The sequence below is a fragment of the Lissotriton helveticus genome, chromosome 5_1 (assembly GCF_964261635.1).
Source record: "Lissotriton helveticus chromosome 5_1, aLisHel1.1, whole genome shotgun sequence".
Lineage (NCBI taxonomy): Eukaryota > Metazoa > Chordata > Amphibia > Caudata > Salamandridae > Lissotriton > Lissotriton helveticus.
The window spans coordinates 2,105,576,079-2,105,593,170 of NC_136065.1; the positions used below are offsets into that span (position 1 = coordinate 2,105,576,079).

The following is a 17,092-nucleotide window of genomic DNA, read 5'->3' on the forward strand; positions in this document are numbered from 1 at the left end:
CTATCCTGGGTGGGAGAAATACTTGCGAAAGCGTCGGGTCTCTGTGTCCTTAATAGAATTGAAACTTTCTGTTACAATAGATAGGAACTGTTTCATTCTATGTCAGGACCGAAGGCAACGATTATGCTGGTTTAAAGCTTATCCACCATCAGCGATGCAATGCACAGAACTGGTTTAAAGTTAAACCTTTTGAAGGTGGAATCTGAAGACCAGTCTGCCATATTGAGGATGTCCTCCAGATGACCACCCAGAGCAAATACTTTTGAGGCCATACCCCCTCTTACCCAATGGGCGCCAAACTCCTTTGTATCCATGCCAGCTTCTTGCATGGCCCATTTAACCCATCTGGCAATAGTGGTAGATGAGACCGCCTTATGCGGTTCCTTAATGGCAATCAGGGGTTGCCTCTCTCTCGGTGGACGGATCTCTGGCGTCATTGCCCCATACACTTTGATACATTGGACTACGCATAGTTTGAGGCAATCTGCAAAGGAAGGATAAGAAATCATACGTGAATTACGTTTCATCCTTTATGAACTATGGAAAGTAACCCGTTTTCTGGGGTGAATACCAGTTTGGCTGATATCGCCTTCCTTGAGAGGTATTTGTTCGACTGCCAAGATAGTCGGATGCACCGAAGAGGTGTGCAGGCCAGTGGAAGCTCCCCTACCGGGTGGTGACAAACGTGGGTCCAAGCTCTCCATGCCAATGGAGTTAAGCTATTTTATTTATTTTTGAAATTTGTAAAGCGCAACAAATGCCCTTGGGCGTCTCGGCGCTGTGGACTAAGCAGAATCAGAGGCCAGCTAATTGGTTAAACAACCATGTTTTTATCATTTTGCGGAAGTGTAGCAATGACTGGCAGGAACGAATCTGCAACGGCAGAGTGTTCCACAATCTTGCAGCTGTCACAACAAAACGTCTGTCTCCCCAGGACACAGTCTTAGTACGTGGTACATGTAGCTGGTATGCAGTGGAAGAACGAAGTTGTCTGTTGGGGCAGTATGTGGATAACTGGTTAATCAGGAACTGGGGGCCTAGTTTACCTGAAGCTTTGAAGGCAATGCATAACGCCTTAAATTTTATGCGATTCCTTACTGCCAGCCAATGGTAGGTTTAGATCACGTGGGATACTGATTTAAATTTAGGGGTCCCTGACAACATTCTGGCGGCTGCATTTTGAACCGTTTGCAGTTTGTTGATTACCCTGCTTTGTGCGTTAGCAAACAACCCATTCCAATAATCCAAGGATGACATTACCAGCGTGCGGACCATGGTTTTTCCTGCTGTTTCGGGGAGATATGGAAGGATTTTCTTAATCTAAGTTTGTGAAACGCTGTCGAGGCCACTTGATTGGCATGGGAGACAAAATTCAGGCCATCATCAAACATAATTCCTAAGTTCCTAACCTTGGCGACCGGGATGGGCAGAGTGCCCAATAGTGGTGGCCACCAAGAGCTGGACCATGAAGGGGACAGCTTTCCGAAAATAATGAACTCCGTATTTTCGGAGTTCAATTTTAGGCAATTGCTGCCCATCCAGTTACTGATGGCCAGCATGCCTTCTTGGAAGCTTGCAGCAATCTTCTCCCCGTCATTATTTACTGCAAGCACCACTGGGTGTCCTCCGCGTAGGACGTAAGGCTCATCCCATGAGCTTTTATAACTCTAGCTATCCTGGCTGATGAGGGCTAAAAGCCCCAAACCGGTCCTAGGATCCTTGTTTCCAGTCCAGGGAGGACCTGGCCTGGCAGTTCGGGCTGGACTGTTCCCATGGGGCACAGGGTCCAGACTGATTTGCATATGGCGGGGTCCAAACTAGAATGGCATGGTGAGCAAAAAGATGATGGATTTAGGCCCAGATCTCTGTACTGGGGTGAATGTATGACATTGTTCTGCATTCTGTCCCCCACTGTATTTCCTCTCTGGCTTCCTCCGACAGAAGAAGTATCTTGGAGTAAGTATCTCTAAAGGTGGAAGGCTTTTAGTCGTCGTAGCGTGGTAGTGGAGAAGCCCTGGAGATACGGCTTGAATGGAAGAGGGCAGCAGTCCCACTACCCACTCTATTTGCATAGGGAGGTGTACGGTCTGGCTGCCCTCCGACGTAGCTATTTGCCATATATACCATTGTTAACTCTGCTTTGTTAGCTACAGATTCAAACATCTCTGACTTCTAAGGACAAATTGTGCAGACGGTATTCTCTAAGTCCTCTAGTCTTAACTACATCACTACTTTTCTTTTTACTACAATCAAACAGTATCATCCAGAATCTCATGAGCCTATTTCACTGTTTGAAAACAAGATAGTTTTCTTGATAGCTGCATCAAATGAATCTGTAATATAAAAACTGCAACATGTTTAATACATTCTGATAGACCATTGCAGGGGTGGGTGAAATTGAACTCTGATCTGTGGTTTATGATGTCACAAGAAGCCCTTGATCACAATATAGGACTTTATTACTTGGGTACTAGTTATGAATCCTATCGACTATATTGGGCTCATCCTAGATTATTGCTTCTGTATTTCTTCATATTTTACACTTCTTTTGAGGCAGCGTTCATATCCGTTGACCCGAACAGGGTTTGATACCCTGAGCAGGTAGTACATGTGTGCCGCGCTTGAGAAGCTTGAACTGGGCCTCCAAATGTTAACTTGGGTAAGACTTTCTATATGGTGTACCAACCTCCAGAGTAAAGAGGGCACATCATATTTCCGATAGTTATGTTATCAACAGGGGCACAAGCTAGGGTGCCTATAATCCTGGCTCTTTTTTCTACTAGTGCCGGAACCCCTGGCAGTCACTACCAGTGTGTTTTCCCTAAAACTGTTTCACAATAAGCAACTTCAGTCCCCTGTAAGTCCCTAGTAAATAGTACCCTTGGTACCTAGGGCAAGGGAACTGAAGAGGGTCGCCTAAGGATCCCTCACCAAGGCCATGCCCCCTGCAGCTAACATGCCTTGTTGCAGTGAAAAACGACAAATTCGACATGGCACTCTGCCTGTGTGCCATGCCACCAAGCACTGCCTAATGTATAGGTAGGTCACCCCACTAGCAGGTCTTGCAGACCTAATGCAAAGTGCACTATACCACAGGTTTGGGCATATCTCCATGAATAGATATGCCCCCGCAATATTTAAGTCTATTCTTAGAAATTGTAAGTGCCAGGGCAGCCATAAAGAGTACATGGGTTGGAAACTCAACAACTCAAGTTCCCCAGCACCATGATAGCATCTCTGAACTCAGGAGTGTGTGGTACCAAGCGACTCCCCTTAATAAACCCACACTGATGCCAGTGCTGTATTTATTGAACCATGTGCTCAGAGGGCAACTCAGAGGTGTCCCCTGAAAACTAAGTAGGCAGCAGGACACGTCTTCAGGATATTAAGTTGGATTTATTAAGTTACAAAGAATAAGATAAGATAGCAGAGCACAAAACCTCACAGCTGACCAGACCAACTGCCAGGGCTAGAATCCCAACACACCAGATAGAACACAGCCAGGTAAGAAGATAGAAACACAAAGAAAGGACTAAAGAGACCAAGTAGCCACATAGAGATAAGAATGAATTTACAACACATCTTCCCCCCTTACAAACAAAACACATATGAAAACCTCAAACACATAATAAGATGAAGCATGGAAAACACGAAGAAGAAAACGTATAACACTTAGGAGGTCGAAGATCTCCTGGATTTCTCTGATACTTGTAGCTACTTTCTTATCAATTTCGCGCGTTTAACAGGGTTAGATTGTGGCTGATTAGTCACACTTCTTTGGTTGATTTTTCTTGTAACATGCGGCTGCTTTCTTCAGGCTTTCTTGCGTACACAGATTTTGAGCTGTTTTTCTTCTTGTTACATGCCGCAGTTAGGTGGGTTATTTTTGGTGAGGTCTTGCTCGTGCTGCGCTGGTCTTCCTGGTCTTCTCCTTTGGTCTGCCTCTGGTCTGGTCAGCTTCAGATGTCGCCAAAATGTTATACATAAATTAAGTAGGCAGCAGGACACGTCTTCAGGATATTAAGTTGGATTTATTATGTTACAAAGAATAAGATAAGACAGCAGAGCACAAAACCTCACAGCTGACCAGACCAACTGCCAGGGCTAGAATCCCAACACACCAGATAGAACACAGCTAGGTAAGAAGATAGAAACACAAAGAAAGGACTAAAGAGACCAAGAAGCCATATAGAGCTAAGAATGAATTTACAACACCTACCAACCCTGGTGTGGAAACTGACTGGCTTTAGGCCGCCTGCTGCCACCACCAGACATGTTTTTGGACCTCTGGGTTGAAGACGTGGTGAGGGCAGGGGTCGGATGGGGATCCGGAGTGGATGGAGTTCATGGTTTTGATGGTGTCTTCGTCGCTGACGTTTGTCCAGGCGGGCAGGCGGCTGGTGCGGGTAGTGGTCGCGGGGGTCTCCGAGTTGAAGCTGTCGTGGATGTCGGTGATCTTGCGGTGAAAGAAGGTGGCCAGGGAGTCGCACAGGTCTTGTGAAGGTGGGATGTCATTGGTGTTGGAACTGGGGTTGGAGAGTGACCGCCATCTTGAAGATGGTAGATTTATCCTATCAGATCTAGGGCTATGCCCACTCCCACAGGCGGGTGACATAATAGTCTGTGTAGCCACCCCAGGTAAGGAACCCATTGGTCCCTTCTGGCTTCACCCCTGTAACAGCGCTAAATCTAGTATTTTGGTGGTTCCCTCCAGACCCTGAAAGCAGTTCCTGCTGACCTAAGAAGAGCGAAGACGACGCCATGCAGAGATGACTGAAGACACCAACGGACTTGCTCCCAACCCTCCTGGCCTGTATGCAGTTTCAATCCCTGCAAAGAAAACGATGCCTGTCCTGCAACAAGCAACCTCCAAAACCATGGGAGGACTGTCTTTCTTCGAAAAAGGCCAGATCTCCTGAGGACCACGGACCTGTCTCCAAGAAACCAAGACAAAGGACTCTGGTGCTCTCCAGAATCACGGGTCCTGACCACTTTGCACCCAACAACTCTGGTCTGTGTCTAGGTGGCCCACCAGTCCAGAAAAGGTTCCCGAGCAATCCTGAGTCCAAGTCCAGCGTTGGCTGACCTCTCCTACACTCCACGACAATGCCTGCAGTGTAAATCCAAAGGCTTCCCCCAATCACGACTGGCTCCGGTAAGAGAAACCTGACATCAAAGGACACCCCTGCACCTAAAGCCCCTGAGCTTTGGAGAGCTCGACCAATGGTATCCCTGCAACCTCTAGCATCCCAACTTACTTCTGCTGCTGCTGGTGTTATACCTTGAGCCTCTGGTTCGACGCCTGCAGTCTGTTTCCAAAACCAAATTTACCTCATTGACTTACATTGGGCGCCCAACACCATGTTTGCACCCTGCACCCGGCCGCCCCTGGACTGCTGGAGGTGTGTATATGGTGCTGCCTTGTGGCCCCCCTGTGCTTGCTTGAATCTCTGAAGTTTGAACCCAGCAGCCACTTTACTTACCTCCAAGCAGCGTATCTTCAAGGACCCCCAGACTTCATTGGTTAACATTGGGTTCTAAGGCCAGATTTGACTTGCGTACCCGGCCAGCCCTGCGCCGTGGGTGGTGCAGTTTTTGTGCTTACCTGAAACGTGCCCTCTGCTGACCTCCAACCCTGAAGTGAGGGACTGTAAGTTGTGTACTTACCTGCAAGATCGCATTATTTTTTTCCTCCAATTGGTTAACATTGCAAAGACTGAAAATTGCAAGTGTCCACTTTTGATACAGAAAAGTATTTTTATTTAAAAACGTACATGCTTCTATCAGCGTTTGTGGTCTTAGTCAATAAATATATCAAAGTACTATTTTTATAAATTGGTCTTGTATTTATTCATTGGGAGCAACCTCTGACCCTGCTCGCAGACAGGTCGCTCCCCACGCTGCTGCATGGCTCTGCCTATCTCTGCCTTGCATCACCACCTGTGCTCGCAATTGTTCTGCCAGACTTGCTTCTGTGCCTTACTTCGTTTTTCTTTCCTCTGTGCATAACTTTTGTTTTTTTCTTACATCTGTGCCTAACTTACTTTTTTCTTCCTCTGTGCCCAGATCTCCCGCTGCCCCCTGCTGTCCCTCGCCAGTTTTTCCCGCTGCGGTGTCCCTGCGGCCCCGGCACCACTCTCCCATTCGTCACCCCGCTCCAGTCTTCCAGCTACTCCTCCCTCCCAACTCCCCCATAAGGAGGCCGCGCAGCGGGCGCACCTAAGGCAAGCCCGTCTGCGCCTGGACCGCGCCCAGCGCCAGACCCCCTGACCTCAGCGGACGCCACGACGCCCAACACGGCCAAGGGGCCAGCACCCTCCACACACTCAACGCCGGATGATCACACACCTGCTTTCTGGCCGCGCGATGTGCACCCACGGAGCATTCAGCTGCCGGAACTGCAGTTCACCAGCATCCGCCCCGCCAAGCCGCCGACCAGGAAAGAACCCAACTACCTCAGATGCATTCTTCTCAACACCCGATCAGCCCGCAAACACGTCGTTGAACTCTGGGACCTACTCGACTCAACTTCCCCAGACGTCGCCTTCCTGACGGAGACCTGGCTGAACCCCGCCTCAGCACCCGACATTGCCACAGCCGTCCCGGAAGGCTACACGATCACCCTCAGGGACTGCACCAACGGAGTAGGAGCAGGAGCAGGAATCGCCATAATCCACAGGAAAACTCTGAGTCTTGACCAACACCGACGACACCCTCGGCACCGCCGAACACCTGCACTTCCAGATCCACACCGACCCCAACACCACCCTCAGGGTAACCCTCGTCTACTGACCCCCCGAACCCCGACCACAGTTCAGCGACTCCTTCGCCGACTTTATCAGCATACACGCCCTCGCCTCCACGGACTACATCCTCCTTGGGTACCTGAACTTCCACCTCGAAGACATCGATACCAACTCCACCACCCTGATCGACAACCTAGCCAACCTCTGACTCCGACAACTTGTCACAACACCCACCCACACCGCCGGCCACACGATTGACCCTATCTTCTCCGCAAGCCCCCTCGTTTCCTTCAACCACACCACCGAACTCCACTGGACCGACCATCGCTGCATCCACTTCACCTTCAAAAAGCCCACCACGCACCACCGCACCCAACAGATGCCTCGGCGATGCTGGAGCAATGTCACCAAAGACCAGCTAACCACCACCCTCGCCCAGAACCCAACCACCACCCCCACGACCCCGACACTGCTGCACGCAACCTCAGACAGTGGATCGACGAATGCGCCAACACCCTCGCCCCGTTCAAAAAACCCTCCAACAGTCACACCAGCAAGAAAGCCAGCTGGTTCACCAAAGACCTCCAGGCCTCCAAGCAAACCTGCCGAAAACTAGAGAAGACCTGGCTCTGTGAACGAACTCCGGTCAGCTGCGCAGCCCACAAGAACGCCACCCGCAGACACCATCACCTCATCAGATCCGCCAAAAGAGCCTCCTTCAAAAACCACCTAGACAACAACGCACACAACAGCAAAGAGCTCTTCAACATCGTGAAGGAACTCTCCAACCCCAGCTCCAACACCAACGACATCCCACCCTCGCAAGACCTGTGCGACTCGCTGGCCACCTTCTTCCACCGCAAGATCGCAGACATCCACGACAGCCTCAACGCCGCACCCGCCCAGACAACCACTGAGACCTCCGCCCCCACGACCACCACCAGCACCAACCGCCTGCTCTCCTGGACCAACATCAACGGCGACACCATCAAGATCATGAACACCATCCACTCCGGATCTCCGTCAGACCCGTGCCCACATCACATCTTCAACAAAGCCAGCACAACCATCGTACCCCATCTACGGGAAGTCTTCAACATTTCCTTCGAGACCGCAACCTTCCAGGAGAGCTGGAAGCACGCCGAGATCAACGCCCTACTCAAGAAACCCAAGGCGGACCCCAAAGACCTCAAGAACTTCCGGTCCATCTCCCTGCTCCCGTTTCCGACGAAGGTCATCGAGAAGATCGTTAACAAACAACTGACCCGCTACCAACTGACCCGCTACCTCGAGGAGAACAGCATCCTGGGACTGCCCAGTCCGGGTTCCGTAGCAACCACAGCACCAAAACAGCCCTCATCGCCGTCACTGATGACATCAGGACCCTGCTAGACAACAGAGAAACAGCGGCCCTCATCCTCCTGGACCTTTCAGCCGCCTTCGACATGGTATGACACCGCACACTTCAAACACGCCTCCATGACGCCGGGATCCAAGAGAAGGTCCTGGACTGGACCACCTCCTTCCTCTCCGACAGAACACAGAGCGTCCGCCTCCCGTTCCCCCCCCCCCCCCCCCCCCCCGCTCCGAAGTCACCGAGATCATCTGCAGCGTACCCCGGGGCTCATCCCTCAGCCCAACGCTGTTTAACCTCTACATGGAACCTCTCGTCCACGTCGCCTGACTGCACGACCTCAACATCATCTCCTACGCCGATGACAACTAGCTGATCCTCTCCCTCACCAAAGACCCCAACACTGCCAAAACCAACCTCCACGAAGGAATGAAGGCTGTCGCCGAATGGATGAGAAACAGCCGACTGAAGCTGAACTCAGACAAGACGGAGGTCCTCTTCCTCGGATCCACCCCCTCGGCCTGGGATGACTCCTGGAGGCCGATCGCACTGAGAACAGCCCCAACACCCACCGACCACGCACGCAACCTAGGGGTCATCCTCTCCATGACTAAGCAGGTCAACGCCGTCTCTTCCTCCTGCTTCAACACCCTCCGAATGCTCCTCAGGATCTACAAGTGGATCCCCACCGAAACGAGAAGAACGGTCACCCAGGCCCTCATCAGCAGTTGGCTGGACTACGGAAATACCCTTTACGCAGGAGCTTCGGCCAAACTCCTGAGAAGGCTGCAACGCATCCAGAATGCCTCTGCACGCCTGATCCTCGACTTCCCTCACCGCAGCTACATAACACCCCACCTGAGAGACCTACACTGGCTCTCCGTCAACAAGAGGATGACCTTCAAGCTCCTCACATACCGATCAAGTGGTTTAATTTAACGACAGAGTGCAATACCTCCAACCATTTATTCATTCTTCAAGCTCCTTACCCATGCACACAAGGCGCTCCACAACACCGGACCAGCATACCTCAACAGCCGACTCAGCTTTTACACCCCCACCCGCCAGCTCCGCTCCACCACTGTCCCCCGCATCTGAAGAGCGACCTCCGGTGGCAAGTCTTTCGCCCACCTCGCTGCCAAGACCTGGAACATCATCCCCACCCACCTACGGCAGACCCAAGACCTGCTGACATTCAGAAAACTCCTCAAGACCTGGCTTTTCGAGCAGTAGCAGCACTCCCCACCCCTCTCGCGGGTAAGTAATGCGCTCTACAAATGTTATGATTGATCGATTGATTTATTGCCAGTGTGTATAACAGATGCATTAACCCCTTCCATGCACCACTACCTCCCCAGTACTGCCGTCGGCCAATGGCCGACGCGGCCCCGCCCGTTTTGCGGAAGTGCCGCACTGCCGCGAAATCGCGGCAGCATGAAACGGGTTAACACAGCCCTCTGATAAGCCTAACTGCTCGTCCACAGTACCACAAAATGGAGCATTATGTACTTAGTCTCTTTACAACCTCTGAGACCCATTGAAATCACTATACCCCTTTGTGGAATAGTATATGGTGAGCTAGTCTCTCACACTGAGAACTTCCTTGTGCAGGGAAGAGTAATGGAGCCTTAGATGTTTCCTGATTGTTGACCTTTGGGACATACTTGTACAGGAACATAAGCTCCTCATTCCTAATGATGATAGGCCCGTAGAATCAATTGCTATCCTTTCTTGACACATCTTTCCCTTGTCCCTCTCATTATTATCGTGAATAAGCACCCCACCCCCTGCCCCCCACCCCCTCCAATTGGGCTGGTGCCAATCCATTCTAACTAGGATTCCATAGGTAATTCATAGTGTTTGGTGGGCCTTATACCTAGTAACTTTGTATTGAGATCTATAAAGCCTCCCCCCCCCACCCCCCACACCAGGGTTGGTTGTTTGGTTGAGAATTGTTTACGCTGAACAGTAAATCATATCCACTAACTCGTTTGTAGTATCCTTTTTGAATTTGTATTTGTCTTGTCCCTTTGTGATGACCATGAATATCAAGGTGTGTACTGGATTTTTTTTTCATGCATAAAGTGAAAAAATAAAACGTAAAGTTTTTTTTAAATCTTGCATTTCCATTGCTTTCTCTAGGACTACTCCCCAATTTCTTACAATCAAATTAAATGTGTTCTCACCGTGAATAATATGTACTTGCTTTTTTAGGTCTCCTGGCGTTTAACAGCGCGTCAGCGCTGTGTCCGCCAGGAGATCTTTTGTCACTGACTGTGCTCCCCAGGAGACAGTACTGGCCGCGCGCATTGCCTCCTCAAGGAGGCGATTTGAGCGGGGCACGCGCTCGCGAACGCGCTCAGCTGCTGTCTCCCGGGAAGCTCTTTCACCAAACACGCATGCGCATACACAGACGCATACACAGACACACACACACACACAAGCGCCCATGCACGCACGCACCCACACATACAGAGAACCTACCCCCGCTGTCGCATACACACACGCGTGCACACACACACACTCACAAGTGCACCGAGCGCCCCCCCGTCCCCACTTACCGCCACTCCGGACTTCAGCCGCCACCGCTCCTCTCCTGGGCAGGCACTCCGTGGGCGCGGCTTCCAGCAGGAAACGGAAGTCCCGCCCCACGGTAGTTTTCCTCACGTGCACACGCTCGCGCCAGCTCGGAAAATGGCAGTTCGGCTTCTCTGGGCCTAGGTATGGTTTATTTTTAGGTGCGTGGAATAAAGCCTCGTGGCGTGCGGGAAGGGCCTGGGATATTTGCGGCCCCTGCTACCGTAAGGCCTGTGACTGGAATAGCAAAGGGAGGTGGGGGGAGCTTGGTGACTGACTGCGGCGCGCGCTCTTTGAGGGAAGAGCTGGGTTTGTTGTGCTTTCTTGTGTCAACGTGACCCCCTGTCATTTCAACAATCCCTACTGTTATTTTTGGGCCACATGATGACGAATAATGTCTTGAAGTCAAGTTTAATGAATTAACCCTTCCTCGAATAATTCTAACTGGTCAGATCATCTGCGGCAGTCTAACTGGGTCTGTTATCTCACAATCGATGGTTTAATTACCCCTTCGAAATTAAGGTATTGTCCAAATCCAAATGGCGGGCTATTGATGCTAGTGAAGCGAGTGTCCCTTGAGAAATCCTAGAAGGATAACTACGAGGTGGCCCTGTGTCCGGAGTGACGCCTTCAGCCTGTCTTGGGTTTTAAGTCAACAGCTTTGTAGGGCAGTCTTCAAATTGTGTCCCAAAAAAAACTACAAGCCCCAGCATGCTTAGGTATGCATGAAAGCCTGAAGAAGTGTCATAGGACACGGGGAGCATTATCGAAATGGTATCAGCTGTTTTTATGGCAACTCCGTGTTTCCAAAGGGCAGCAACAAGTGCCGTTGACATCTGCCCTAGAGCTGAAAGTGCCGTTGCATTCCAGTGGGCATGGAAAGATCAGCTCTGGGGCAGATCACAGAAACTTGTGTGGGGACCTGGGGTGCGTAGAGACGTGTAGCAGAGAGGTGTTAAGAAATGTTACCCTAAAAGATGCCATAAACTTTAACATGTGGCAACCCATTAACCCCCCACGGGGTATTTATGGCTACCAGCTCACAAATCACTGCCCTCCTCCTCCCCTGCCAGCAAGGGGTTAGCAAACCAAAACACTGCAGGGGGCTGGGTGAGAGGAGGGGGATGTTGGCATTACAGAAAGAAACAGGTGGCCAGAGCCCCAAACAACAGTTCAATTGCATACGTGCACTTAAGGTCAAAAATTGTAAACTGGAGAATTCCTTTTCCTGCGGTATCGTGGACAATTGAAAAAGAATGAATGACTGTTTTATGTCGTAATGTCATTATTTTGTACCTTAGGTTACAGCTTTCACTTTGCCGGGATCCGTAGAGCTGCGTGCTTCCCCGATGGGACGTCCTTTCAATTGGGGAAGGGGTGTTTGTGAGTGTGTGTGTTTTTAACATTGCAGCTTCTGCCAGGCTGAGGGGCGGGGGCAGCTCTCTATCATGCTGAGAATGGGGGTGGGGGGTATGAAGGGGAGGGGGGTTTGCCGTCTTCGGCCTCCATTCACAGCCTTTCAGAATAATTTGCAAACCCCATCCCTGTCTGATTAATATTAACGGGACAAGGATTCTGCGATACCTCCCGATTGCAGTTTGTTTGCACTGACGTCACGTACTGCATCAGGCACAGCACAAAGTAATCTTGCACAATAAATGCATCTGCATTGTAACCCGATATGGGTGCCCGGGGCTCTGGGTTATGCTGGCTCGGACTTCTGTTGACGTTTAATAGTAACTGTAAGGATTGAGTTGTATTAAGCTGTAGCCTTATACAGTTCACAGACACACTCTGTTCTAAAGTAAACACCCCTCCCTTATACTGATCTGCAAATGGCGTGCGGCCTTACAACAACAGTGTGTGCCTGTTACTGACATCAATGCACACAGACTGCACTTACAGTGAATAGCTACCAAGGGGTCCTACGTCGCGTGTGACATTTCCACCCATTCTTTCATTTTGTTCCAACAGCGCATTGGTTTCTGGGGCTTGCAGTTTTATTTCACGCTCCTACAATTACAAGCATATATAGAATGTTTCGGCTTAAAGCAGGATGGAGTAGAGGTGTGACACATGTCACAGGACAGTGCCAGCTGTGTTATAGTGTGACAGCGCCACGTCATGGACATTTACCAGCACAGACATTGTTGGGCTCTTGCTTCTTTGAAAACGCCGGAAGTGTGTTCTTTGCAACTGTGCACGTGCATTGACAAGGGCGGAATTGAAACAGCGTTCACTACTTCGCTGCACCATCACAAAGCACTTTTGTTTATCGAAGGCTCCACGCTAACCCCCCTTCTTTTCTTTTTAGGTCTCCTGGCGTTTAACAGCGCGTCAGCGCTGTGTCCGCCAGGAGATCTTTTGTCACTGACTGTGCTCCCCAGGAGACAGTACTGGCCGCGCGCATTGCCTCCTCAAGGAGGCGATTTGAGCGGGGCACGCGCTCGCGAACGCGCTCAGCTGCTGTCTCCCGGGAAGCTCTTTCACCAAACACGCATGCGCATACACAGACGCATACACAGACACACACACACACACACACACAAGCGCCCATGCACGCACGCACCCACACATACAGAGAACCTACCCCCGCTGTCGCATACACACACGCGTGCACACACACACTCACAAGTGCACCGAGCGCCCCCCCGCCCCCACTTACCACCACTCCGGACTTCAGCCGCCACCGCTCCTCTCCTGGGCAGGCACTCCGTGGGCGCGGCTTCCAGCAGGAAACGGAAGTCCCGCCCCACGGTAGTTTTCCTCACGCGCACACGACCAGCTGGCAGGGACAACACATGCGCATTGCGCAATTAGCTCAAGCGCGTGTGACATCAGGGGCGTGCGCCGCGCAGCAGAGAAGAGAAGACAAAGCCAAGCTCTCAGGTCACTCAGGACTCATCACCGGCGGGGCCTTTATTTGCAAATTGCATGCAATCATTTAAATTGTCCGCCCCCTACCTGGCTAGCCTTGAGGCTTGCGCTGCCCCCCCCCTCTCAGCTGCCTCCCCTCCCCCCCTCAGCTGCCCTCATCCGCTCCAGCTCGCCTTGCGACCCCAGCCCTCTCAGGTCAGGTGAGTCCGTTCTCCTCTGTTAAAGTTAAAAAACGTAAAACTTCAAAAACGTAATTAAGATGTAACGCTCGGCTCATCATCATGTATCGGTTTTGTTCCTATTGTGAAGCGCTCGCCTTCGGGTAAAGTCCGCGCTCAAAAACACATGAATAAATAAAGTGGCGAGTCAGTCATCATGATGCAGTGTGAGACGGTGTGTGCGGGCCACTGTGGGATCCTGAAGTAGATTGTAAAGTTCTTTCAGGAACATCCTCTTGCATTACGACATTGCAGGCAGCAGGCCATGCAGGAGATGGTAGGGAAGTCACGTGACACAAATCATCTTTATACAACAATTCAGAGTTTGATAACAAATTAATGTAACACATTGTAATATACAATGCCAATAGCTCAAACTTTAATACTGGGAGACCTATTGCATTGTAAATGCTTGTTTTAAATGTGATAGTAATTTATTGCACTACTCCTTGAAGTCTGGTAATGCAATAGCGAGAAATACTTCTAATTAAAATCGTTGATCTTGAAAAGACATCACTTGAAATTAAATGAAGTCCAGTTTGCCAAATTTTAGATCAGAATTTGATTGGCTTGATTCTCTTGATTCAGTGATTTCAACAACAACAAAAAAGTTGGACACAGATCACACTAGGAGTCTTGTTATTAATGTTCCCACGAAGATTTTATGAAACGTTATTGACTCTCTTAGTTGTTTATCTGTACTTCAGTGGCGGAAGCTTACGGTACTGATCGTGGGTTTTGAACTCCTTTCATTGTTCAATGTTGCAGGTTTTAAAACCAGAGGGCCTGATGAACCGCTAAAAGCCAAGAAAAAAAAGAAGCCTCGGAAGAGAGCTGGGAGCAACCGGTTGGCAAGCATTCAGCCAGCCTTTAAAGTTGCCAGGCAGAGTACAGCAGAAGGGCAGAGCAAGATGCTACCAGATGTCACAGGTGAGTAAACCCTTGCAGGGCTGTATCCTCTGTGCATGGCATTGGGCTTTAAACCTCATAAGGCACCTATAAAGAGAAGCGAAAGAGCCTTCCAAAAATAACCACAGGTCACATTGCGCTTGTAGTATGCTTTTATGTTAAAATTTCTTTATTAACATTTATCATGATTAGGGCTCCCAGTTTTATGGTATTTATTTTTTTGCCATTTCCGTCTGTATTTATCCATATTTATTTTTTGTTAATTTTATTTGTATTTATCTGTATTTATTTTGGGTTTTGTGGAAAAATTAAGCTGAAATTAGTATATTTCCACATTTATTTAACCGATAAATATGCACTTGTGCTTGAATGTCTGCCAGGTTTTAGTGCTGTGAACACCCGCTGGAGAGAAATCAGTGTACTTATATGAAAATATGCAAATTTCAGTATCAACCGTGTGCATATCTACTGCTGGTAAAGCATCTTTACTAAAATTTCCTTCTGTTTTTAACCCCCTTATCTATCAATCCACACAGCTATTGGCCTGGCAGTCATGGCAGACAGTATTTAGAATAACCGAAAAAGCAATCCAATTTACGTTTTATCCACATTTAAAAATAAATACAGACCATAAAATGAATGTTTTCTGTCTGCATTTATCTTTAAAAATCAGTAAAAAGGGAAAACAGGGAGCCTTAATCATGATCTACTATTGAGCACAATACAATTGCGGCGAAGTAGCAACATCATATTTCCAAACCAAATAAAAACATTAACAGGGAACTCTAATAATACACCAACAATGTAGTATGGGTTTCACCATTTTTCCCTGTAGCTACTTGCCATGCCCCCAACACAGTGTCATTACATCTGTATATTCCTAACATATGGCAAGGAATGCCAGACCACCCTGTGACATTACAGTCCTAGACCAGATCCAGTATCACGATGGTGAATAACACTGTGCTGTTTTGCCTCTTGTCACTTTAATACATCTCGTCCTAGACAACTGCTGCTGTGCTGATGCGCAGCTGTTGGCCGGGGAACTGGACGATTTGCCTCCAGTTAGTGTTAAATCACCCAGCAAGAAGGACCTGAGCTAAGCTAGTAGTTTCTGGTACGAAATTGTTGAGCTTTTTATGCATTACTTCACCATGTCACCTGTAACATTTGGCAAGTATCCACGCCAGAGTATCATGCTGTGTTTATGTAATTTAATAGGAAATGTTGAATTGTCATAATCATGCGTACTGTAGAACTAATATATCTAGAAATACGTTTTTCTTTTTCGATTTATTTGAAACGCATTTATTTGAAAACAAGGTACTTCTACAAAACGTGTTGTACCTAGTATCAAGGGTTACATGCAGGGAAGCGAATGTGATTTGCCCAGAATCAGAGTACTTTGTCAATTCCCAACACCCATGTTTGATCCCAGATTTCTAGATCCCAAGAACACCACCTTTGCCACTAAAGCATATTTGCTCCCTGTAGTTGCCTAATTTGGTTTCACATGTGCCTGCTGATTGTGTTGAGTTTTGTCTTGGCACACTGGGCTCCCTTTCATCTGTCTAGGGTAATTTCGGTATCTGCAGATCTTCTAGAATACAAGTTGTTCCCATGTAATTATGACCATCAAATGATGATAGAGAATAAAACTAAGTGCTACATTTCCTGATTTAATCAACCCCTTGCCCATAAAATAAAGAATTGGATATTTAAATACAAAATGTCAAATTGAACAATAAAGAACATGTGTGCCTCAAACCCCTTTTAGTTAGCTATGTGTTTCTAAATGTTAAGAGAGTGCTTCTCTGCGTTTGGTTGCTGATCAGGGATACAAAGAGGCAGCCTATGTCAGTGATTCTTATCTCTCGGGAAATTCAAAGTGTAGACCTTGGTTGTTCCTAAAACCAAGAAACGGCTGTGGCCCAATACCACTGGATAAAGGGAATGAATGCTCTGAATTCTAAAGAAGTTGCTTTCAAGGCCGCAGCAGTAAGGATGACCTGTGTGGTTTAGAATATCTTCCCAACAGACATCCTCATTTTTGCTTTCATTTTTCAAAGTTGTATTAACTTTTGAAATTCTGTCTTTGGCCATCAACTGGTTAACTCCGTCCTGCACCACAGACAAACTCATCACTTCTTCAGCTATAATTAAGACCTCAAAGAGATCTCAAAGCCAGGAGTCCCCAAAGACTGATATAAAGGCCGCCATCTAGTGATTTCCGTGGTAACTAGTTAAAATATTAAAAGAATGGACCTGCTACTGGACAATCCCGCCTTCCTTCTTCCCCAGGATATTGTGGCATAGATTAGCAAATTTAGTGGCAATAAAACAGGAATTTAACAGCACAAAAATGGAAATTTTGCTACAATTTATTTTGCTGCAGTTCTTTTATTTATCAT

General features: G+C 48.6%; 1 protein-coding gene across 1 annotated transcript in view; it reads left to right on the forward strand.

The window, feature by feature from the left end:
- Positions 1 to 17,092, forward strand: part of SURF6 (surfeit 6) — a 90,058-nt gene that overhangs the window by 48,533 nt on the left and 24,433 nt on the right. Inside the window, exon 3 of the mRNA XM_078646141.1 lies at positions 14,541 to 14,702. Coding sequence (XP_078502267.1) covers positions 14,541 to 14,702 — 162 coding nt within the window. The remainder of the gene's footprint in view (positions 1 to 14,540; positions 14,703 to 17,092) is intronic.